This window comes from Buteo buteo, chromosome 10 (assembly GCF_964188355.1).
Source record: "Buteo buteo chromosome 10, bButBut1.hap1.1, whole genome shotgun sequence".
NCBI classification, from domain to species: Eukaryota; Metazoa; Chordata; class Aves; order Accipitriformes; family Accipitridae; genus Buteo; species Buteo buteo.
The window spans coordinates 43,307,867-43,333,456 of NC_134180.1; the positions used below are offsets into that span (position 1 = coordinate 43,307,867).

The 25,590-nt window shown below is 43.6% G+C and overlaps 2 protein-coding genes across 2 annotated transcripts; one reads left to right on the plus strand and one right to left on the minus strand.

Annotated features, from left to right (window-relative positions):
• Positions 1 to 240: 240 nt before the first annotated feature.
• On the plus strand, positions 241 to 13,501 carry LOC142035316 (methylcrotonoyl-CoA carboxylase beta chain, mitochondrial-like). The gene is made up of 13 exons (XM_075037356.1): positions 241 to 289; positions 695 to 1,021; positions 2,702 to 2,898; positions 4,025 to 4,203; positions 5,152 to 5,232; positions 5,642 to 5,820; positions 7,257 to 7,449; positions 8,275 to 8,366; positions 9,302 to 9,458; positions 10,211 to 10,333; positions 10,960 to 11,108; positions 11,584 to 11,665; positions 13,256 to 13,501. The coding sequence occupies exons 2-13, from the start codon at positions 699 to 701 to the stop codon at positions 13,337 to 13,339; spliced, it is 1,839 nt and encodes a 612-aa protein (XP_074893457.1). The 5' UTR covers positions 241 to 289; positions 695 to 698; the 3' UTR covers positions 13,340 to 13,501.
• Positions 13,379 to 21,619, minus strand: RPE65 (retinoid isomerohydrolase RPE65). The gene is made up of 13 exons (XM_075037355.1): positions 21,054 to 21,619; positions 20,530 to 20,680; positions 19,823 to 19,930; positions 19,589 to 19,730; positions 18,758 to 18,905; positions 18,389 to 18,470; positions 17,867 to 17,999; positions 17,605 to 17,744; positions 16,788 to 16,917; positions 16,252 to 16,366; positions 16,055 to 16,149; positions 15,835 to 15,946; positions 13,379 to 14,461 (listed from the first exon to the last, which is right to left on the minus strand). The coding sequence occupies exons 1-13, from the start codon at positions 21,439 to 21,441 to the stop codon at positions 14,310 to 14,312; spliced, it is 1,896 nt and encodes a 631-aa protein (XP_074893456.1). The 5' UTR covers positions 21,442 to 21,619; the 3' UTR covers positions 13,379 to 14,309.
• Positions 21,620 to 25,590: the final 3,971 nt, after the last annotated feature.

Here is a 25,590-nt window from a genome sequence, read left to right on the forward strand (position 1 = left end):
CCGGGGGACGACCCAGGGCGGTGGGCGGCAGCAGCTGGGCCAGGGCGCGGCCGAGGGACCCCCGGGGGCCCGGCCGAGGGACCCCCGGGGGCCCGGCACGGCTCCTCCGGGCGCGGCACCCGGCGGTACCAGCCCGCTCCCGCCGTGCGGGGCCCGCGGCCCAGCAAGGCCCCGCCGGCAGGCCCGGCCACCCGGGGCAGAGGACAACCGGGGGCGGGCCGCCCTGTGGGTTACGGAGCCGCCCCGGGAGGCGGGCCCGGTCCGGACGTGCTCCGCGGCGGCTGGCCGAGTAAGGGTCGGCGGGGAAGGAGGGGAGGGGAAGGGGAGGCGAGGCAGCGGCGGGCGGGCGGGCAGGAAGGCCGGGGAGCCCCGCCGGAGGGTCCCCCCGCTCGCTTGCCCCGGGAACGGGCGCTGAGGGGCGGCCCGGGCTCCGTCCCCGTCCCGCAGGCCCACGGTCAGGCCCCGTTCCCGTTCCCGTTGGCTTACTCCTGCCCCCTTCGTCCCCGCGGGGCCCCGCCGCCTCAGCCGGGGGAGACCGGCGTGCTGCAAGGCGGGAACCGCGGGCGTTCGTTCCCTCAGCACCGCGACCTGAGGCGTGGCGCCCGCCTCGCCTCGCCGCCTGAGGGAATCTGGAGTTTAGTTATTTTTCTTTTGGTCAGTAAATGCCGTTTCTTCTCCCTTCTCCCTCCCTTAGGGCCATGTGGAACGCTGTCGCTTTGCGCTCCCTTGGGAGACTGTCCCCCAACGCCGCATCCCCGCCGCTGCCGAGGTTACAAACCTTAAAAAATCGCGTGTTGGAAGGAAAGTCTAGGGACTTGCATGGTGGTAAACAGCCAGCACACGTCCTGCAGGATCAGGGCTTGGAAAGGACACGCGACGTGCTTCCCTGCCGCTTGGGAAGCAACAAAGCAAAATACAGACGGTGGGCCAAAACTTACCCCGTTTTAGACGGACGTGTCCTGTCTGTGTATTGGCATGTGTTTGAAGAAAATTTAAGGAACAGTGAGGCTGTTATTAAAAGGTAATAAACTGGTTTTGTGCTGTTTCAAAAATGTCGCGACTTGTGAGATGATGTGAGAGTTACCTACGGGCACTTTTTGGAGCTTTTTAACCTAGGAAGAATGCCAATTAAAAAGTCCAGAGATTAAAAAATAATAAAAAAAGTTGTTTCTTTTACCTAACCATTTTGAAGCTTAAACTAGTTTCCTGGCAGCTCTTTTCTCAGGCAGCTTCTCTGCAGAGTGAATTGTACAAGCATCAGCACTTAAAAATTTTAGCCCCCCCCCCCAGAAAAAGAGGTGCCTAAATGTTGGCTGAAATGCCTAAATCTAGGTGCAGACTGTATTTAAAATAGTTCCATGTGGCATTTTTTTGCGTATATTGCCAAGTATTTTTTCTAGACCTTCACAAAATTTGTTTTGTGTTGGATTTTGAATGCAGAGACATAAATGGTGACTCACGCATTTGCAGATGCCTCCTGAAAGAGTAGGTGACGGTTGCTGCAATTAATCGTGATTCACTGATAAAAGCAGGAAAATGTATTTTATGTGTTTGTCCTTAAAGATCAGATGGCAAAAATGCAAACGCCTTTGTTCAGAGGAATGATACATGAGCTGGAAGCAAAGCTACGGAAAACACACTGTGCCCTCCTGTGGTGGCATTTACAGCATTATTAAAAATCCTTAGCTTTTTTCTCCTGAGGTTTTTCAATCTCTACAGTCTGCAGGAAGCCATAATAAGGTAATGGAGTCATGTACAGAGTGGTGCATAAATAGTTAGGTTAAACAGTACTTTTAGTTAAAGATGATCCATCTTGGCAAAAAAATGTTTTATTTGAAATAAATGAAGAACCTGGTTTATTTAAGACCAAAATTATTCGAGATACCACATTTGTTTACATTTTTTTCTATTCTTTATCTGTACTTGATGCTGCCCTGACAATAACACTTGGTAATCACTTCCTCTCTTGATGATTGTAATGGCGCTGCAGTATTCACTACTTTAAAAGTATATCTTCCGTGCTGTAGAGTGTGCATTTCTTCTAGATTTAGTAATTTATTCTACTTACTAGTTACTGATTTTTGTCGGATAAACTTGTTGAGGGGAACTGAAGGAGGAAGCCCTTGACTGGATTCTTCCCTAGAGTAGCCGCGACATGGAGGGTAAATGTCCATGATGAATTAGGACTAGCAAATTATTATAGCCTGATTAATAGCTGCAAGTGATTAATAGCTGCTAACGTTGTTGTGGGGCAGTATCTCTCAAAGTCAGTGTTGGTCGCTGATGATCAGCCCTTTATCAGAACTCTGCTCATGGGGTTGCTGGCAGAGATTAAGTATGATCATGTATTGTGAAATACCGTGTGTTGGGTGTATATGGGCAACACCCAGGGGAGGATATGGATTTAATAATGTCTACTAGCTATGCACATAAACTGCAGATAGAAAAAAGAATGAAATAATACAAATATTCTGTCCTTATTAGACAATTTTTGAATAATGAAACTAAAATACTTGCTTTAAATAACATACCTTTGCTTTTTATTACACTTTGTAAGAAACAATAGTCTGAAAATGTGAGTTCATCTTCATTCTCATGCCATTTATATGAAAACTGTACAATACATCCAAGTACTACGTTTAATCTGCTAAAGGGTAACTTGTGTGGTTTTTGTTAATTGAAACTTTGTTTTTTGAATCAGATATTCAGAATTGCTAGAGAGAGTCAGTAAAGGAGGGGGAGAAAATGCCATCTTGCATCATACTCAGAGAAACAAGAAGCTGTTTGTTCGTGAACGCCTGAAGTTGCTACTTGATGATGAGTCTTTTCTTGAGCTGTCTCCACTGGCAGGCCTCAATATGCCGTATGGTGATGTCCCTGCTGCTGGGTGCCTTACTGGTAAATGCTAGCAAATGTAATATCAGAAGTAATGGGAAATTGATGAAGTTCATTTGTTTCATTGCTCATGTCTTTAAATATGATTTGTATTAGAGCTAAAGAAGGATATGGGTTGAGGGTATTGTTTTGAGCAGCCCATGCTGGAGACACAGCCCAGAAGAGTTTTGAACCAACGTGATTCTTAATATAATTTGAGAGGTGCTGTTTGGTTGCAGTGATGAGTAAGTGATTGTAGGCAGCGTACATTAGCTGTCATTCCGTATGCGCTGCACACCTTCCCAGAGTAACCAGCCTTGTTCACTGAAGTTAAGGTGTTTGTTCTTACTGGGGAAGGAAAAAGGATGCACGTAATCAGGTTTATGGAATATTTTAGTATTTTAAGGATGTGCTTTCCTAGGAAAAGTGAACATCAGCTCTATCCGGTAGCAGCTCCCAACATAGAAGGGTTCAGCCACTGCTGTATTACTCTTCTGCGATTTTTGCTGGGGAATCTGGGAGAAACCTTTAAAGAAAAAAAGTTCTTTCATTTCTTCTAGATTTAGTAATTTATTCTACTTACCTGTTGCTGATTTTTGTCTCAAAAAATTTAGGATGATGTGTCAAATCAGCTGTTGTCTGTTAAAGGAAAGGGGACCAAGTTACTGAGAGACACAGGAGCTGTGACATTTATTTTGTAATATTTTTCAAATTATAGACAAGTCTTTTCATTGCATTTTGAAGAGCAGTTCCAGTTTGAAAAGTAACTAGAAGAACACAGTATGAAATCCTATCTTTTGTCACAGATGGCTACATTTTTCAGTTTTATATAGGTAATTTTTAATTGCCTTCCCTGTTGTCTCAAGAGTTGGAAGTCAAACTGTGTATTTTTTTCTCTTATATTGTCACCAGGAGTAAGTTTATTTCAAGTTCTGTCTTCTGTCATTTAGATTTTTTTTAAGTAGCATTAGCTTTCAGCTTGTTATTCAGAGAAGAGCTATAGATTTCTTCCCTATGTGGTATTTGCAACTTAATTTGCAGCTTCTTGATACAGTATTACTGAAAGAACATCCTAGCTATAATTTGGCCCCCTTGTTTCATCAGTGGTATTTTAGAGAGTCCTGATAAGTATCTGTGGTACCACATACAGGAATTGGCAAAATCTGTGGGGTCTGGTGTGTCTTCATGGCAAACGATGCAACTGTGAAAGGAGGAACTATTTATCCGATTGGAGTGAAGAAACAATTAAGAGCTCAAGAAATAGCCATGCAGAACAGACTGTTATCTGTGTACCTTGTTGACAGTGGGGGAGCATTCCTACCGCTACAGGTAATATCAGAACCACTTCACAGAAGAAAATACCTACGTTTATTTTAATCATACTAATGTTTAGCAATAAACTTCAGATTTATGTTTTGTTTTCTTGGCTGGCTGACTTTCATTGTCTGTTATACTTAAATTGAGTTTTGTCCACAAATCGGAGTCCGGGAGATGATCTGACGATCTATAACAATAGTGATCACTTTGGCTAATTTTGCATCTAGCATCTAATCAAAGTTTAGAAACTTGAATATCAGTGGGGGGATGAAGTGCTGACCAAGCATGGGTATTCCTCAGTGTGCTGAAATGCTTTTCTGTCTTTAATAATTCGGTACATTGTTTGAGGTTCTATTTTCAACTTCAATATCTGTAAAATTACTCTGTATTTTATTGTAATGTTTGTTATCACAGTAATTACATTTGTAATGCAGTAACCTCTGTGGCCTTTAAAAATGTAGTTTGTGAAATTCTTACTGTAAAAGGAGAATTTGCACAGGTTACTTTCCAATGTACAGAGGTCATAATATCACAGAGGGTATAGTTGTTCCCTCTCCAGACTGAAAGCAAACACATAGAAAAAGTTTTTACCTGACTTAAGGAATTGCATCAAAAACTAAGTAGAAAAGAAAACTGTGCTGAAGCCATTTCACAGATAAAGTAAGAACGTGAGCTTCCCCTCCTCCATGTTTACAGTCTCAGTTTGTGCAGAATAAATTGGTTTCACAAAAAAAAAGAAATTTAGCTCTGCTTTCAAAACACATGGGTATTTTTGTGGAATTGCACAGTGTCTAAGGGGAATAAATACAGTAGCGATTGCTGTATGTGAAAGTTTCAGGTATGATTGTTAGTGGTGACCTTCCCAGACTGGGTTACAACGCATTTGTGAATGAATGGAGTGAAGAGGAAGCGTTGGCTTTTGTAGTTAATACTGACACTGTCTTTTCTCTGTAATGTCAGTCAGAGCTGTTCCCTGACAAGTCACACGGTGGCAGAGTTTTCTACAATGAAGCAATAATGTCTGCCATGAGAATCCCTCAGGTACAGTGTTATTTGGAGTACAAGTAAGTGTAGTGTATGTGATCAACAGAGTTCTGAAAAAAAAGTTTTGTTCTAACTCTCAAACATGCAAAAAAATTCCTAATTTTTTTTGTGGGGAAGGGAGATTCAAATAGTATCTCACATAACAGAATGCTTTAGCCTTAAGGATCTTCTAAGTGTTTACCAACTGATCGTGATGGAAAAGCATCAGATCAATAGGTTATTTCAGAGTAAACATTGAACTGTCAAAACCAGCGTTGTTGTTCATGCTGGTATTTATATCTCTAGTTCATTGTTCCCCATGCTGCGATTTAGTCTCTTCAGCGTTTGTGAAATAAAGGTAATGCTTTTGCCTTTCCATTCTCCGCTCTCCAGCACCTTGATTTGTTTTGGTTTCTGTGTCCTTCAGGTGGCAGTGGTGTGTGGCTCCTGTGTAGCTGGAGGTGCCTATGTTCCAACCATGGCAGAAGAAACTGTGATTATAGATAAAATCGGTACACTGTTCCTTGCTGGCCCACCTCTGGTAAAAGCTGCTACAGGAGAATATGTCTCTCCCGAGGACCTAGGAGGAGCCAAGCTTCACTCTGAGTACGTGAAATAAGTCTCAAAAGTAGCAGAGAATTCAGCATACTTAGCTTTAAAGAAACTGTCATTCTATCTTAAATTGATGTGACTGAAGCTACTCCAGTGACAGGATACAATATGGTCCTCAAGGACTGAAAAACATGCAGTGAAAAAAAACCCGGTTGATGTGATACATGAATTATTATAAAGGTTGGTGGTATTCAGTTACATATGTGGGAATATCATGGGGCTAGATATAACTCTCTGAAATAAAAAAAGTAACACGGCATTGTAATTTCAGCTTTACTACTGTCCACGGGAACTTTGCACTTCTGTGTGTGTGTGTGTGTGTGTGTGTATACACACACACATACTCTCTGAGAGAAATCTCACGTAAGTACAGAGGACAGGATCAGGGCCAAAAGTAGAACCTATTATTACACAGTTTGCTTTCCTTCTCAGGTACAGGTTTTTTTGTTAGATCAGCCAAATGGAAGTAAAATTAAGTGATGTTATGGGGTGAAGCAGGGACTGGACAAATCTGGTTTTGGTTCCCCATTTTTTCCACATACTTTCTGAACAACTTCAGGCAAGTCAGTTTCTCTGTGCCTCGGAGGGACCAGCTATAGAAGAGGAATGGTATCACTTCTTTTCCTAATGTAAACGTTATCAGGATACATATATTAAAAAAAATTAGTTGTGATGATGGGGAAAATGCATAAGAAATTCTTTTTTCTTCCCTAAACTGATGAGTGGAGAGGTGGTATGACTTCTTTCCATTTGTCTTGTCTGCTTCTGAAGACACTAGACTAACTCTAGAATCTGAATGCTTGTAAAAGTACCTGAAGCAAAGAAGAAAAATGGAAAGCCTGCCTACCTCTGCTGTTAAAGAGGGCTTCATAGCAGGAGATGAACAAACAGGCAATAAACCGGATAGTAGCTATCTAACTATTTCTTTAATGCTGTTTTTCTGTGTCAGAAATTTCTGTAGTTGTCAAAATAGTTATTCCCTTCTAGATAGGGGAAAAGGGTGGCTTTGCTTCTTTGTTCTTGGCATTCTATGCTGTGTGTATGGTAACCAGATTCTATATCTTTCTCACAAAACCAAATACTAGTGTGACAGTTGGATAACTGTGTTACATGTAATAAGTTACTGTCTTTATATCGGGGCTGGAAGTGCTTATTTTGAAATAATTTTTAAAGTTTGTTTTCTCTTTATTGTTCGCAACAATGTTGTCATGAAAATAAATTCAAAGGTCTTTCTTTAATATAGGTAAACACAGAAGTCACAGGGAAGAACTTCTTACTGTGAATTTGTTTTGGGTTTGGATTGCACAGAAATTCCACTGACTTACTGCTTCCAACTCATTCATACAGGAACAAAATCAGTATTTTCAGGGAGTTTGGAGACTCACAGATTTCATTAATTCAATACTAATTAATATTGCTCTGTCTTCTAGAGTCAGTGGCTGTAGTGACCATTTTGCATCTTCAGAAAAGGAAGCCTATGAATGTGTTAGAAATGTTATTTCTACATTAAATTACGATCCACTGCCAGAGGAGGTCATAGAGCATGACAGCCCTCTCTATAGTTCCGAAGAGCTCTTGGGACTGGCACCGCGAGACTATAGGTGTACTCTTCCTGTAAAACTGGTAAGGTGACAGATACTGTATTCCTTTGTCCTTTCAGTCTGCTCTATCTAGTAGCTACAGATTAACAGGCAACTGGCTGTTCTTTCTTGGAGAATCCTGAAGTACCTGAGATATTTTGTATTGTTACCTTGGGTCTGCAACAGAGAAGAATGGCAACAGTTCTGTAGAATTATAGGAAATATTTAAGCTGAAAACCTGCTAGAGATAAGATAATTACAGATTATGCCAACTGATCCCCATCTGTTTCCAGGCACTGTTTGAGATGCTGTTATGTCAGTATGTCTTGTGGTATGTTGGCTGCCTTGAGAATGTGCACCCCTTTAGTGTCCTGTTTCCCCTTCCCCCTGCCTTTTTTTTTTTTTTTTTACCCAAGTAATCAAGACTCTATCTTGTAACTTAAATGCTTAATGAAAATAGTGACTGAAAAAAACAACAAAGCCAAATTAAACTTGTTTGAGGCTGGGACAGATGCTAATACATCAGCAGAGACATGCAGAGCTGCCCACGCTATTTTCATTGTGTTGTACTAGAAGAGATTTAGTCTCCAAGGATGCAAACCCAGTATTTTTCCAGGGGTAAATGCCTACAGTTAAGGGGATTGACTGTGGAAAGCAGTGTAGCTTTGAAGGCAGCTTTTAAACTGTGTTTGAAAAAAGCATGAGCAATATGCTGCTGAGTGTTTCTTACGCACAAAAACTGTAACTGCACACGCTGGGTTTTTTACAACATTTGTATGCACATGAACAACTGTGCTCTGTAACACTGAAATAATTTTGGAGTTGAACTTTGGCTCAAAATACACGGTTGGTAATAGTTTCTTTGCAGATTCTGAGCCGTCTGATGGATGGAAGCAGATTCCAGGAATTCAAGGCTAATTATGGAACAACATTAGTAACAGGATTTGGCCACGTGGAAGGGTAAGGCTATAACATTTCACTATCAAAATGTACGGATGTACTTGTCTAAATAGCTTTCATATCATTCTCAGGTGTTACAGTATTCTAATAACAACGTTTATGAAGTTTTGAGTCAGTCAAGAATTGGTAATAAAATATTTCTAGATAGCCTGATCTTCTCTCTCTGAGCTCTGAATTCACCATGTCTCAGGCCAATAGCAGCAGAGAGCGATTACAAATAAATGGTTTTCATGACTTTGTGAAATGATTTGTTTACAAAAATACTAGCCAGAGAGTTGGAACACTGAAGTCTCAGCAGATTCCTTAAGAAATAAGAAATAGCATCTTTAAAAGTGTTCCTTCTTGAACTGAGTGGAAAGCTGTCATCCCTTCTCCCATGTGATGGAGATGGGATAATACTCATACAATAAAACCTTGCATAATTCAGATCAGACTCTATTATTAACGTTTATGAAGCATACAACATTCTAGTCGAAGCATACAAGGTTCTAGTCAAAGCATATTAAAATGATTAAAAAAAGGTAGTAAAATGTATTTTTAGAGCCTCTTTAGGTTGAAAGCATAAACACTTCAGATTGTTATGTTGTATGTTACAGGAATTAGAGAGAGCCCAGCGTCCTGCACCTTGCATGTTGTCTTGCAGTGTAAACTCTGACAGGTCATCTATAGCTTTACCTGCCCTCTGGGTATTAATCCATGTTAATACTCCTATGCTTTACGTATCAGGAGTGCTGTAAGACTTCTTATTTGTTAGGTGTGTGTGGGTCCTTGAATGAAATGACACACGTATGTGCATCGTTTTACATTCTGAATTTTTGTAAGGGGCAGATCTGTGTGTGTGTGTATGGATATTTATGTTTCCATCCTTCAGAACATTGAGCTACAGTTTCATCGTGAGGTTCAAAAGTGAAAATGTTCACATGTCTGTTTTGTAGACACTTGGTGGGGATAGTGGCTAACAATGGGGAGCTGTCTCATGATGCTTCTCTCAAGGGTAGCCATTTCGTACAGCTTTGCAGTCAGCGAAGCATTCCCATCCTCTTTTTGCAAAATACTGCTCCACATACAGCAGAGCCAACGAGCATCTCACAGGTACGGCATTTGTAGTTCAATATGCTTAATTCAAGAAATTCCTAGTTCCTGTTCTGTTTAAGATTACATTTGGAAGTTATTTTTTTAAACCACTCTTGATGGTTTAAACCAAGAAGCTTCATAATTACTTTGTTCTTAAATCTTTCCGTTAGCATTCTCACTTTATTCTAATTTTAAGCAGGCCTCTATGCTTATCTAAAATGGTACTGTCCAGCTGGCGTGCAAGCTGTAAACCTTGGAGTTTATAGTGCACTTTATATTGAAATACAGCCTATCGATTCTTCTGATACCACTGTGCTCCACAGAAAAATAGATATTGCTCTTTTAGAAAAGTGAAGGCATTAAAGTGCAGTATGTTTTGTCCTGGGCTACAGATAGCCTCATGGTAAAACCTACATCAGATTGTCTGAGCAGAGACTGTTTCTGCAGCCCTGTTCCTCCCAACTGTCACCAGCACTTAAGACAAAGCCTGGCATAATTCTGTCGCATCTGAGCTTTGCTAATGCCTGGGAGAGCTAGGGTTGCACTGTAGCGTAGGTTTTTGCACACTGGTTACAATTGTTTTGCTGATGTACATTGTAAAATAAGTGCGTAATGGGCTATGGTAGTTAATAATGCTGCCATACTGTTGTGGAAGAAACGATCCTACAGAATTGTAAAGAAATTAATGTTTTAGAGATACAAGTTTGGTGGGAGTGGAGGGAGTCTAGGAGAAAAACTTAAAGGATCTGAAATCTTTATTTTTATTTCAGGCAGAGGCTCACTCCAACAGATTAAAAGCCCAGGCCTCCATGATGGCTGCTGTTGCTTGTGCTGCTGTTCCCAAAATAACCATTGTAATTGGTGGCTGTTATGGGAGTGAAAGCTATGTTATGGTACGGGTGGCATAAGTCTAATGGGTTTGATAATAGATTTTTTACACTATACCAAAGATTTCAAAGCACTTCCTTTTTAAAAGTCAACTGTTGTTGCAGACATTTAACTCAATTCGTTATTTTAACTACTTTTAAAGTAAGAAATGTATCACAAGGTGTGATTACATAAAATTTGGTCTGCCTCTAAGAATCTAGAGCCAGTTCTAAAGAAACAGGTTATCTGAAAATGTCCTTACTCAGGCGCCAATCCTGCCTTTTTCTTAGCACGTGCTGGTTTTTTTCAGTGATCAAGGAGCACGTCTCCTTTAGTTGTGCTACCGTGTGTGCTGTGCATGCTGCTAGTAAGTGCAATAGGGCTCTTTGTTTGCTCAGAATTAAACATGTAAGTGCTTGGAGGAAAAATGAAATAATAAAATAGCAGTATTGAAGGCAATGGGGATTGTGACGGTTGCTACCACAGGGTGTCTGTACTGACACAGGAGCTGTAGCTGTAATGGTAAAGGAGCTGTATCATTAATGCTCTACAAATTAAACTATTACATTCTGCCTTGAACTTGATTGTGTCATCCTACAGCCATCTTTTTGTGATTAATTTCAATGAGTTTGTACTGTGCATTTTTTTGTAGTGTGGGAGATCGTTCAGTCCGAACTTTCTGTTCTTGTGGCCTAATGCAAGGGTTGCTCTTTTGGATTCAAGACATTTCTCCACAGTCCCACAAGCTGGGGACAATGACTGTACAAGAGATGAATCAGAGCTAAAACATCTGAAAGAAAAGTAAGGACATTAAATATAAACCCTTGCAGTTACACTGGGATTTAATTAGTTAAATTACCTACTTTTGTTCATCTTACAGATCAACACATCCCAAACAAATAAAGCAAACCTGAATCTACTGAAAAATATTTTAAATTTCCATGTAATCCTATATCTGTTCTTAGGATCTTCTTAAGGAACCACACGTTTGACCCCCAAAAAACTCAAAACCCAAACCATACAACCCCACATCAAGATATTCTGCGGTATATTAAACAATGGTCATCATCTGAATGTGGAAGATGGTCTGTACTGCAGAATGATCAGATCTGTTATGTATTATTTGCTGGATTCTAATTAATTTTAACAGTAGTATTGCACATTCACTTGAGATAGAAGTATGTGCCGCCTTCATCTATGATTTTATTTTACTGGCCTGATGGTTTTTATTACATTTTTGTGCTTTTAAGCTTGTTTAATACTCTGTCTTCTCCAGGCTAGAGGAAGAAAGCAGTGCATTTTACTCCTCTGCCAGACTCTGGGATGATGGTGTAATTCTACCTCAAAACACTAGAAAGGTAGGTTTTTTCCTTATAGTACATTTTATTCTCGCATCTCAAAAGGATCTTGTGGCGAATGCGTAAGCCTGTGACTCGCTCAAGGTCAGCAGCATGCTGGTTCCCAGAACTGGGTCTCCCATTTCTCACTCCCTTTTCTGTGGAATTTAGCTTTGTAATTCTTATCTTTTCTCTTCCCAATTAGTCTATCCAAAAAGTTTCTGTTGAATTCTGGTTATGTTCTGGTTACTTGACTACAGCATTTCCTCACTGAACCTACCTCTTAATTGACTTTACCATTTGATTCTGTATCCAAATCCTTTTTTTTTCGGTCTCGCATAATCACCCATATCTTCACTGTTTTTCAGGCTCTTCACCGTTAACATTGTGCCCATTGTTTTGTCCTAGGATGTTTCTTTTTGCGACTTTCTCTTCCTGCTTGTCATTTGCTGCTTACATTTGGGATGCCCCCCCCCCCTTTTTACTTATTTTTAAGTTGGCAGACATCCATTCCATTAGATTCTTTCTGAAATCCACCCCCTTTGTTCTATTTTTCTTTGGTGGATTGTTTATTAGCAATACTTAAAATGTTCTTTGCACTTCTGAAGCTTGTTTACTTAAAGTTCACAAATATAGCCTGCTATCAATTAATCCTTCTGAATATGGTACATAGTTATGGTACTACATAGACATTAAATATTTTCTGTGGGGTTTATGGGAACTTTGATAATGGGAGAACACCGAGAAGTATTTTCTAGTACTAGAGGCCCAAGACTACCTTGTCTCTAGGAGCTACACATAAAAAGAAAATATATGATAGTTGAAATGAATCATTGTTACTCTCAGGTAATTTTCACCAGCACACCACAATTCATGTTTGCATGTGTAGCTGTTTTTTAAAATATTGTTGTGATACTTTATCTCAGTTCTTGCTAACAGATGGAGTTTATGTTTAGCTTTGTCTGAACTGACAGCATGTGCTCATTCAGATCTTTTATGTGCCTTTTTTTTAAATAGGCTTTTAAAAGACAGCGTGTGCTCCAGTAGCAGTGAAAGATAGAGAATTACCTTGTTTTGAAAGACCAAAACCAGTTCTGTATTTTCAGTCCCTGTTGCCACAAGACACCGAGAAAGATGACTTCTTAGAAAAAGATGGATATGGAAGAGCAGGATGTTCTGCTCATTTTTGATATGCGATGGGGAATCTTAGGAGCATAGCTATGTAATAACAGAAATGGATTATCACATAATATATGTTCATTGGAGTTTACAGCAAAATAGCTTCCCAGTGCTCCAAAAGTAATTCTCTTGTCACCACAGTGACTTTAAAGTGGTTTAGTGGTGTCTGTATGCAGCGCATAAACTTTGGGATCCTGAGGATGTTTCTTCCTTCACATTTCCCCTGCCCCAGGGGTAAGTTACACTGACAGCTATTTCCCCTAATGCTACAGCCAACAGCTGTTCATTTTAAATATTCATTGTTTTGCAGAAAGGAAGAACAAATGTATTACTGAATGAGTGCATAACTAGTAAGTTTTACTAATATTTTGTTTCAGAGGCTCATTGCTTATATTGGTGTTTTGTTTTTTGTTTTTTTTTTTTTTTAATTAGGTAATTGCACAGTGCTTAGAGATTGTAGAACAGCAGAAGTACCAGGTCATATCTCCGTGTCAATATCCTGTCATCAGAATGTAACTGCAGCCATTTTTCAAATAATCAGCCTTTTAAAGTTAGCACCGTGTACTAGAAATCTTTAATGTAAATTATTTTCTAATTGTTTAATACCATTAATAAAAATGTTAAACCACTGCAGACAAACAAGAATCCTGGATTTTAAGTCTATTAGCAATAAGTTTGTATTTTGAACCATAGCCTCTCACTACATTAGTGAAAATTTATTTTGTGAAAAGGAAGGATTAAGCTGAGAGTTTAGCACTTTAAGGAAGCAAGTTCATCTCAAGTCATAACAATTGCTTGATTTTTTTCATATTCATGTTTTAGCATGAAATCCAGAACTCAGTAAACTGTGCTTTGACAAAAGAAATGGGAAAGAGAAAACACATAAGCTAATGTGTGCAGTTTTCAGCCTTAGTTAAGGACAAGATGCTGCCTGCCGCACCGCCTTGGGCGGGCCAGTTCGGATTTCCAAAGCAGCTATGGAAAGGCTCCACTCAGATTACTCCAAGGAAACTAAAGGAGTGACCAGGAGGGGATTTAAATCCTTAATATTTCAGCGTAGGCTAAAAATTACCTTTTCTCAAAGCATGTAACAGAGCACAGAGACACTTCTACATAATGTTATTGTGTGTGCAAGTATTGAGTTTACACTGTGCCGTTCCATGCATCTTTCACTGTGCCACAGCTGCAAGGTTCAATTTTGTAAAAACAAAAAACCCAGCCCCATGCCCCAAACTTGTGTTGTTTTAACTGTACAAGAGTTCTTAGCACTGCACCTCTGGAAATAACACCAAAGGGTGTATCTGGAAAATACCTGGTTAAGTATTTTGAAGAATCATCAACAAAACTGAAATGCTCAATCTCAATTACGTAGCCATACGAATAAAAAGTGATGTTGAAGGAATTTAGGTCATTTGAGTGCTTGTAAACGGAGACTGCACCTTTTCGGAGCTGGAAGAAACCTAACCCGACGTGTTGCAGGCAGCGGTCACGCTCTTTTGAAGAGTCCGTGGAAAGTCACGGGAATGTTCACCTCCACTTCAGCCCTGGCAACCTCACTCATGTCTTTGGCGTTCAGGATCAGGAGGTAGGCGGGCTTCGGCCCGGTGCCCGGGCTGATCACGATGCTCAGCACAACCCCTGGCAGGCGAGAAAAACAAGAAGCCTGTCCTTGCTGTACCCTCCCCGTGGGCTGCTCCACACGGGACACCAGCAAATCCCATTATTATTGTGTGCTCATCAGTTCTGAAGTAGACAGTGAGATGATTATTTATTTGTTTCTCATCCTATTTGGGGTTCTAGCTCCTGTAGAGTTTCTTTTTAAAACCGCAAGAAATGTTTTTGTTCTGAAAACGAACTAAAGCTATTGCAGGGGCTGACGCCAAACATCGCTTACTGGAATGTATATCAGATTTGTCCATTAATTTTTTCAACATTATGAATTAATTTGTAATCCTGCTTCTGAGGTTTAACGTGACAAGATACCCATTTCTGGATCCTGCCGTCCCTGTGTGGATCGGATGGGACATCCTGGCTCTTAGGTTGTTTGTTCATTTGTGTACTTCTCTGGGTCAGTCAACACATGGGAACAACCACACCATAGTCCGTGACAGCATCAAACACAGCCTTGGGGAAGGTGACAGAAACGGGAGCATGGAGCCCGATGTTAACGCAGCTTTCAGAGAGTGCTGCTGCATGGGCTTAAGTCCCAGGAAGCGAGAAGGGCTTAAGCATATTCCTAAAATGCACGTTGTCTACTTCAGTTAAGGTAAGCTTTTAAGAACAAGCTAAAAACCTTTCCATTTCAGTGGGACTTAAACCCCTGCACAAGTACTTTCTTGAACTGGGAACAGATAACACGCAATTTCGCTCTGAAATATGAAGTATTTTGGCTATACAATATGAAACTCTCACTGTAAACCAGTGAGAGTTAGCTCTTAAATTCAGCAGAGCCAAGACTTCTCCCAGCTTCACATACTCCTGTTCAGAGATGAGGAATTGAGGGAATAAGTGGACACCCTCTCAGGCTGAGTGCTGCCACTCACCTTCAAAAATAGGCACAGGGCTGGGGATGCGTGAAGAAATGGTGCTTGGCATGAATGTAACTACCTGTCCTCGAGTGACAAAGCCTGAATTCGCTCTACTGCATGAGGAGGATGGGTTAGCAATAGAAAACACGCTTGGTTTAAAAGAGGTTCAAATTTTACAAAGTTCTGCCACCTGGAATTCTTTAAATATTGCAGCTCCTGATAGAAAAAGGCTAGGAAATGAGGACAACAGATCACCTATACCTAGAGGTCTTTCTCCTCCTTTGTTTTCATTCAGTCTTAGTTTTCCCATGTTTCCTCAGAAACTTCCCACCAGCGCTAGAACAAGGCAGATCTCGTCTGGGAGCTGGCTGTGGGCTCTGCCCGTGCCCGTCTCTGGCACAGCCTTGCAGACAGCCCCAGAAACCAGCAGACACAAGCTTTTCCAAATCATGATGCTGCTGACCAAAACAAAATCAGTATTACCATCATCTTCCTCCAGGGCATCTGGATGGGAAACAAAGATCGGCTCCGATGGGTACGAATCTGGCTCCTGCCACACCCAGGTCTCCTTGGTTTTAACATTCAGCTTACAAAGCTAAAGGTGGGAAAAAACAAAACCACCACATCTCAGAAATACTCTTTCTTTGTCCTTAAACTGAAAGCTTATCGAAAAGATGTGCCTCACCGGTTTGTTGATAGTTACCCTGTCCGGGACAAAGTGATTCAGCCCCAGCCCATACGTATACGTGTAAGGTTTCCCACCGTATTTCTTGTAATTGATCTGTGGAAATTCAAAGGCTACAATAATAAAAAAAAAATATATGTGTGAGGATTAGTGGGATGCGGAGTGCAGGGGGTACTCGCGTCACCGCGGGCTGTGCTTCGGGGTTGTCATCGTACCATGGCGCGGCCCTGAGAAAATAACTTCTGGCTCCAGCCAGATGGTCTCATCGCTGCGCAGGGTCGCCGTAGCTGTCGTGTAGGGCAGGGTGACCAAGTTCTTGCCTGTGTCAGCCTGGGACAAAGAAAAATACCCAAGAGAAACGGAGGAACAAATTTCTTAGTCTGTTTGCACAGATTCGCTGCAAACTGCATTGAACAGCAAACGCAGCAATGTGCAGCAGAACCTCGTCCAGCTGCAGAATGGCAACACGCTCAGGGATGGCTGCTTCTTCCGTTTTCTTAGTGCAATGAGTGCCTATTGCTAAAACCGTCCTGTATGTCAGCCTTTTTACAACGCACGGGAAATAAAATAGAATAACGTTGATCAGCTAAAGAAAATAAAAAGTTCCTCTGAAGACCCATACTTGAAGTTCCCCCTGCCCCCCTTAAAACGTTTAATTGGAATTAAATGGGGTCAGGCAGAGCGCTAGCGATGCTCGGAGGAGCGGACACCGGCATCAGAGCCCCGCTGGCAGCTGCGGCGGCACCGGTACCTTGTCGATGTTGAGGGGCAGCACGTATCTGCGGGCTTCGGGCTGCGGGGCTTTCTCTGCCTGCCGCTTCACTTCATCCCAGTTTGCTCGTAAGTTGGCTAAGTAGAGGTAGTTGTAAACAAACTCGAACCTGCACAGAAACAGGATCATAGACAGAAACCAAGATGTCGTTTGCAAGTGTGGGGCGGTCAAATGCAGCTGGTTTTTTCCTAAAATTTAATGGAGTAAGACAAGTCCTTGGCAGAAGTGAGCTGTGTGTGTGCTTCCCCTGCGAGGAAGACCCAGCAGCTGCTCGTGTTCTCCCCAAGCACCCTGCGGCAGCGGCCAGGATAAGCTCAGCTCAGGGCATCCCAGCTACGCAGCCAACATGGGGTTGGGCATCACCCTTTTGGTGCCACATTTTTCTGTGTTCACAAGAAAAGCAGCATTCAAACCTTAACCAGATCCTGCTCATTGCAGCCCCAGGAGCCAAAATAACATCAACCCTTGGGTAGTCAGTAACATTTATTAAAGATAAAGGCAAATTAAAGATAAAAATCAAATTTTTCTTGGAAAATGAGTTTCAAACAGGCTCTCTGCACCTCTGGATACCTTCCACGCTTTATAGTCTATGTGTCACCACGTGTGACTATTTAGACAGGTTGCAGGGAGTCGGTGTGAGTGCCAGGGGCGATTCCAACGGGAAAGGGACGTGCCAGCGCAGGGACCAGCCTGTCTGGTGCTGGGGCTCTGCTGGCCCCCACCAGCTCGTGCAGGGGGACGCATGATGCCGCAGGGACCCTTGGCTGCCTCCAGGCTCGGCACCACTGACACTCACCCCTTCCAGGTGCAGAGGTCAACGATCAGAAATCCGTTATCTTCATAGGTGTTAATGTGATGGAAAAGGTTGAAGGCCGAGGTGCGGTATTTGATGTTGAGGAGCCTGCCTTTCTTTTTCTCTGCCACGTGAAGCCAGACCTGAAAAGCAAGCAGCAGCTTGGTTTAGGCTCAGAGAAATGAAGGTGAAACCAAAACGATGGACCTCCTAGTCCAGGGCTGGCTGCCCAGTATAGCCCAGTTTGGTACGACCCGCCACTTACCCCCATGGTTTCGTTGGACTCGAAGCAGTCCATGTAGTTGGCTCCCCAAAGGCTCCAGGAGGAGAGGAACTTGAGGAGGTTGATTTTCACCGGTGTTTCAACAAACACTATGTAGTTCGAAGTCAGACCGAAGCTGTTTGGAAACATATGGGGAGCCCATCAGGCTCACCGTAGTTAGTTTGGACAAAAACTATGTAGTAGTTAGTCTTAAGCAATGGATATAGCAAGCAGATCATTGCTTAAAATGACAGCAATGTAAACATCCTGGTTTTGGGAAATCACCTGATTTTAGTTGCTGATTACATGCAAGAACGTGCCCTGCGTGCCACTTCTGTAGAGCACGCAACCCCAGCATCGCTGTAACACGCACAGCCCACCCGTGTGTGCTTGCAGAAGGAAAAGGGGACTCTGCTCGCCTGCGTGCACCACTCTGAGCAGGAACACACCGCGTGGCACACGTGAGCAGCGTCCCTCTTTTCAGCCGACCTGCACCGTCAGGCTACACACCCCACGAAACGTTACCTGTGGACGTAAGAGGGCTTAAACCTGTCGCTGCAAGGGAACTGCACCACCACCTCCGACTTGTTCATCGGGTCTTCCTTGTCTGGAACGGGACAGTTAAAGCATTATGGAGGGTTTCACCCAAAATTACTTTGTATTTATAGTGTTTGCCCAGCAAGTTTCTGCCTTTAGCACAAAAGAAGTTCATGATTTGGAAACCGCTTTGAAGTGTGTTAAAGATGAAATTTCTGTTACTTAAAAAAGGCAAATAAAATCCAAAGAAGATTAAAAAAAGAAGTAACTTGATGACAACACTCGTTTGAAGGATAAAAAAAAATTATTTATAGGATGAGATTTCCTCAGGTTGCTCAGAGGCTGGGATTGACTGACCTGCCTGAAGTGGAGGAATCCGTATGATGTTATAGGCGAGCGCGAAATTTTTTCCAAAGCAATTGCCAATGTTGTAAACTGTCCCGTCGTTTTCAATGTGGGGATGAGCTGTTGCCCCGTTGACAGACACATATTTACAAAGATCCACCTGAAGAAGAAGATGGAGAAAGTCAGGAGCTTTCTTAGCAGGAGATGGGAAGTCACCAGCTCTGCAAGGCGTCTCAGGTCAATATGTCCACACTCCAGACGTGGAAAGCTCTTCTCCAAGCCCAAACCAACTGTCCATTTTGTGAAAAGGAGGAGAGCAGCAAAGCCAAGTGATTCGAGAGGGTCGGGTGAGCTGACACAGTTACAGGGAGAGGTTCGGGATCCTGGGGTCCAAAAGGAAAGGCTCCGCAGGCCGGACATTGGTAACAGAGCAAAGAAAAAAGTCAAAATACACATTCTACGTTACATACAGTTCTGCGGGGTAAATGTGGGTCAGTTGCGATGTAGATGAAGGCAGCAGTAAAGCTTTGGTAGGAGCCCTCCAGTTACAGTCCCCTTTGGCCAGGCTGCAACGTAGCTCCAGGTCGCAAACCCCAACCCGAGCATGAGAATACGGACAACGGACCCCCATCGCCTCCTAACGCAATATTACTCAGAGCAGCAGCAGCGGGTTCGTTTACAAGCTGGTTCCTACTCTGCTCTCGTGGACCCTCACAGCTGGCTGCTTCTGCATCCTCTCTCTGACAGAAACCCCAAGTCTTGCCGTGGTGTGAAAGCCTGTTATTAAACACTTTCATTTTAGTTGTACTCCTCCACCTATTTAGAAGCACAGTACAGACCCACCTGCTTAATTGTCTCTAACGTATCTGGGTTAATTTTGGTTATAAAGTTGGTCTCAGTACAGGCATAGTAATCTTCACCGACGGGGTAAACATTAACGAGGGCGTTATCAGTGACCTCCACACCTTTGAAGTACGAGAAAAACCTAAGCAGAGAAAGCAGACAGGCAGTCAGGGGCTGCTTGGAAGTGGAAGCACCGTAGGACATCGCTGCAATGTCTACACAACCCCAAGGTACCTGGAAAAGATGTTCTTGCACGGGTCTGGGTACGCGTAGGTGCCAAATTCCGTTATCACAATCCTTTTCTCCGTCATCGCTCTCACGTAAGCATCAGTCCTGACAAACCTGGGGAGGGCAAGAAGACACGTTGCAGGGGTAGCCATAAAAAAAAGCAACAGGCTATGTAATTACAATACAAATATTCTTGTGATGAGCCCCATGAGACCTCCGCAAGCTGCAGGTCCCTGTGGCCTCACATTGCATCTGGAGCACATGGGGTCCAGCAACAACCACCCCACCGCGGCCCCAGGAAGGGATGGCCGGCAGAGAGCTGAAGCTGATGGGAAATACAGCGTTTTGTCTAAACATTCTGCACCAAACACCTGAAAGCTGATAGCTCAGCAGCTTTTAACTGAAAACACATTCCAGTTTTCAGACAATGATGTAATTCTGTCACTGACTGCCGCTACATCCAGCCCTCCCTCTCCTTCCCTTCCAGATGTTTTATAATTTGTACAAAAAGTTGCATTTCTGCTAACTATGAGTAAGTTTCAGTTATTTTCAGCTGGTTTTAGTGATCTCACTGTTAGAGCTCTTCCAATAACCGCACGGACTCGAAATAACCGGCGCCTCCCACGTACTGGGCAGCAGAGCCCGTCCCCAGCGCTTACGGTCGAGCAAATGCTTCGTTATTTATTTTTTTTGCTTGGAAAATGGCCACGTACCTTCGGTGATAGGTAACGTGCCCCTCCTTGAAGTCAAACTTGTGGAGCAGCGCCTGGCCGTCAAAGAGGTGATAGAAGGGCTCCGCGCCCACCTCGAACAAGCCAGGACCACATCTCAGGAGGCTTCCTCGCAGCCAGGTGGGAATCCTGCCTGCAAAAGATGCAGCGTTGGTACGTGCACAGCCCACAGCAAATCAGACCAAGTAATTTTTATTGTGTCAACAAAAAGGACGAAACTTCAAACTTTTTTTTGTGTTTATTAAACTTGGCTTTTAAGCATGCATGGGCTCTTCGAACTGTTCTTTCTTTCTTCATCCACAGACTGACCAAAGATGTCAAGCATTGGTATGTCTAAAGATCCCTCGTCCAATCTGTCCTTCCTCTACCCCCAAATAAGCCAGCCCTGTTAGGTCCTTTACCTCCAACCCTGTGCTCCAGCCCTTGTAAATCCTCCGAGCTCTGGTGGCCCACGAGCTCCCGAGAACACAAGCTGGGTAGGAGGAGATCAGGGAACCCACACCAACCTGTGACATGGGCGGTCACCGGAGACGACAGCTCTTCCACCGTCTCAAAGAGCTTCTTGTAGCCTCCAGCGGGATGCTCGACTCTGAAAGGGCCAGCAGACCTGGGGTTAGCCCAGTTTTGGGATAGTTTTGGAACCATCCCCCTGCTGAAGGAGGGGGTTTTGCTTCTGGATGGACTGATCTGTGACTTGCAAATAACTTGAGAGATCGGGAGGGAGAAGCGCCAGCCTTCATGGGAGGGAAGGCTCCGAGGGCTCTGACCAGCTACGGCAGCCACCTGCGAACCATCCTCAGCACATGGAGGAATAGGTAAAAGCGACGGGACAGCCCGTGCCGCAGCCCTGCAGGCAAACACCCTCACCCACAAATTCAGGATATCTTGAAGCATCCAGAAGCAAAATTGAACTTGTAGCACCCAGGTCTTGGATAAGCATTTTTTTCCATTTTTTTTCTTTAAGCAAAGTATACTTGAGTATGTAGCTGAGAACTGTTTGTTCCAATTTTACCTACTGCAGAGCCCACAAAGACACAGCAGACACAGGTTGTGCGGGGCACTCTCCTTCCCCTCCCAAGTACGGACCAGGACTGAGCCTGTTCCCCTGGACCAGAATTGCCTTGGCATGGGATGTACCAGCACGGACATCCCCACACAGGCACCCCCCCTTCTCCTCCTCCTCCTCCTCTTCATCCTCCTGCCTCTGGACCGTGCTGACCCCCAGTCTCCCACCACCCCCCCCCAGCCAGTGCTGCACCACGGTTACAACCGGTGACTTGCTCCTATAGAGAGAAGCCCGCAGGGATACTCACTGGCTGTACATTTTCTCCCCGATGAAGGACCTGAGCCTCCGGCAGCCAAGCACACGGTGAGAGCCTTGCGCTGGGTATTTATGGGGCGCTGAGCTCTGCCGAGGGGAGCCCCGTGCCCAAAACCGCCCCTGCCAATGAGCGCACCCCGGGAACAGAGCCGGCTTTCACCACCGAAATCCTCCCTGGGCTTTGAGAGGTTTTGTCTTGCCATTCACACAAAAAAGGGCTTTGAATGTTTTTCTGAGACCTAAATTCTTCCCAAGCAGAAGTGATTACAAAGAAAACAAACACACACACACACACAAAAAAACAAACCAGAAAGGAGTGAAACGGAGCACGCTGGAGCACTTGGCACGGCCACTCGGTTCTCCACCGGTGCCCTGCACGGCAGGGAGACCTTCCCAGCTCCGACATGGACCGAGGGCAGCAAGAAACGGCTCCTTCCCGCAAAGGCATCTTGATCCCGCGTAACAGAGTGTTCCTCGGCGCCTGCAAAGTGAGGATCAGTGCTTCACCTCGGAGTGACGTGACATTAGAGACACCGAGAGATAAGAAGACGTCAGTGTCAAATATTATAATTTCCATCTCCCATATACCTCAGCCAGCAGTTTTTTCCTCCGTCCTAGGTTTCTGTGGAAGGCTGGCTCTGCAGGCTTCAGCACGTTGGTACAAGGACAGCAAGACCAAACCCCTACCCACCAGCCAGGAGGGCATCAGGGAGCATCATCATCCGCGATGGCTGCTCTTACATCGCCTGCTTACGGCCATCGCCTCCCCTCTCCTCCCACTTGTTTTATTTAGTGTGTTTCAGTACAGGGGCACACGCCAGCAGCTCTAGTTGCTGCGTAAATGCAGATTTCTTAAGACTTAATGCACATAAAGTAGTATTTTTACATGGGGTGTTAACAGCCCTACACAGTCAGAAAGATGTCAAACCCGATCGTTTGTTTTACACGCAGCACAGCAGCCACTGTCAGAGACGGCCCAAAGATCGCTTTAAGAAACCACCTCTAGTAAGAGTAGACATTTATGAAAACAATGGTGCTGTAAAGAGTAATTTCAAAGATTAATGAGATTAGGAAGATTACTGCTCTCCCCCCCGTGGTACAGGATGAAGGCATTTCATAATACCACGTACCTTCGGGTACTCCTCCCGTACAAACAAGCTGGGCTCCAGTGATCAAATCTGGTGAAAGGAGAAAATTGGACATTAAACAGCCCCCATGTTCAATCTGCTACTACAACCATTAAGTGAAAGGTTGGCTTCTTTCTGTGTTGTTTTTGTTTGTTTCCTCTTTACAAGATACGCTGTTTCCTTTTTGGACAGAGGGTTCATTTAAGGCTTTTAACTGACAAACAACATATCCAGTTGAGCCTTCGTGAGCTCTTTGACTGAGGCCTCCCGTTAACCCTCCATGTTAAACAACAATAATTATATGGTAATGTCTGCGGAAGCATCCTAGCAATAAATATATTCAATATAAACTTGAGTGCAAACTCAAGGCCTCTTAGCAGTGCAAATAACATCGAGAAGTTTAATTAACCCTGGGATAAGGACTCAAAACAGCCTTCTAATCTTTGATGTCATGAAAATTCAGTGTTTCCACAGTGACAGTGTCTCCCCAGGCCCCATCCTCCTCCAGTGCCTCAGGCAGAGATCCAAAAACGTCGCTGGCCCCACACACCAGCAGCCAAATTTTCCTCCTTCTGCATCTTACCAGCACCGAGCAGGATCCAGCCCCGCTGACTTGGGGGCAAGAGTTAGAAGAAGGACAGCCACCGCAGGCAGCCTCCATCCAGCCCCTACAGCTCTCCTCCCTTTTCACTCACCCTTGCCCGGACAGCGTCTGCCTGCCAGGAGCCTGGGCCAGAAGGGACGAGCTGTATCGGCTGCTCAGAGAGCTTTGGTCTCGATGCTTTGGACTGGTATGGGAAAATAAAATTCAAAGAGCACTCAGCTATTAAAGTCTGTGCTGCAGAACTTGGAAGTATTCAAGACTCGACACAGCCCTGAGTAACCCAATTTAGTTAGACCCATTTTAAACAGGGTTTGAAGTAAATCAGACTAGATACAAGGAAGAAATTTTTTACGATGAGGGTGGTGGAAAACCGGCACAGGTTGCCCAGAGAGGTGGTAGATGCCCCATCCCTGGGAACCTTCCAGGTCAGGTCGGACGGGGCTCTGAGCAACCTGGTCCAGTGGAAGGTGTCCCTGCTCATTGCAGGGGGGGCTGGACTAGATGACCTTTAAAGGTCCTTTCCAACCCAAACTATTCTATGATTCTACGATAAATGACCTCTGAAGGTCCCTTCCCACGAAAAGTACAATCCTGTGATTTTCAGTCTTTCCCCCCCCCTCCCCTTAAAAGTATTAATTTTGCCACTTCTGTCTGTCTCCTGCCCACATGCAGTTAAATTTGGAGTACACAGTTGCATCATGACTCAACACTGAGATTAGCCATTAACATTTTATGCACGTAACCTCCTGGCTGTTTTCTACCAGTTGCTTTCTTGGAATCACGACATGCCACTGCACACCAGCCAGCACTAGACCAGGCGACTTGTCTGGTTTCACACTAACACCAAGAACAGCATACAACCTAACAAAGCATTATAAAAACTGTTCTTCCTTGCAACTAATACAACTAAAAAGGACTTACTGGCGCTGATTAGCAAAAAAGGTGCTGCTAAGCACAAGCAGCAGCATCTCATCCTGCCTTTCTGTGCACAAAAGGGAGGCAACAAGTCTATTTACCCCTGATTGCCAGCTGACCAGGTAGTATTGCAGATGGGCAATCTCAAGTAATAGCTCTAAAACGCTTAAGCAAAAGAGAAGAGAGTTTTGGATCTCTGCATGCAAAACAGTAAGTACATATTCAACACCCAAATAGCCTACTGTGACTGCACCTGAATTGGCCACATGCTGAGTGAACAGCTTCTCATTTGCCCAAGACTATTCATGAGAACTAACCAGTGCTAGAAATTACATCTCGGCTGAACATGTTTTTAAAATAAATGTAGTCCCTTTCAAGTGAACTAAAATACTCAAACCAACATAAAGTTTTGTTTTTTTAAAAAAAAAGTCTAAACATTTTACACGAGCTTGATTCTCGTGTAACAGAAGTTAAAAAGCCACAGTACATACAGTCTTTTATACATGAGAGACTGGAAATTGAGAACCAGCCACTAAGCCCCTTGCCCACCCCACCCCACCCCACTGTCTCAGCCCAGTAAAACCATTGCCTAAGTCCAAATCATCGGGAGCAGCACAGATGGTTCAGTGCTGGGCTGTGACAGCATTTTCTCCTCTCGAGTCAGTGTAAGGCAGCCATAAGTCCTTCTTGCAGTGACAGTTTTCAGAACAAAACTGGACAGGCAATTCCGCTACACCACCTCGTACACAACTGACAGATTGCAGGCGACCGCAAGTTCACTTCGGATGAACTGCTCCCCATACAGAATGGTAGTTTTTGCAGTATGATACTTAAAGAAGAAAAAATATAAAAGCCTTCCCGTAAAAAAATTCACTCAATTGAAAATGATAGCTCAAAGAAAGGTTTAGATGAAAGTTAAATTTGTATCTGTCATTCATTTTGAATGTTTTAATTGTCCCATAGCTAGTCAATTTGTCTATTTATTCACATTTTTGTTAAGTTCTGTCAAAACCTTAGAAGGGAACATTAAACAACATGGATCAAGAAGTCTGAATAATGAGGGCAGTCCTTTGAAA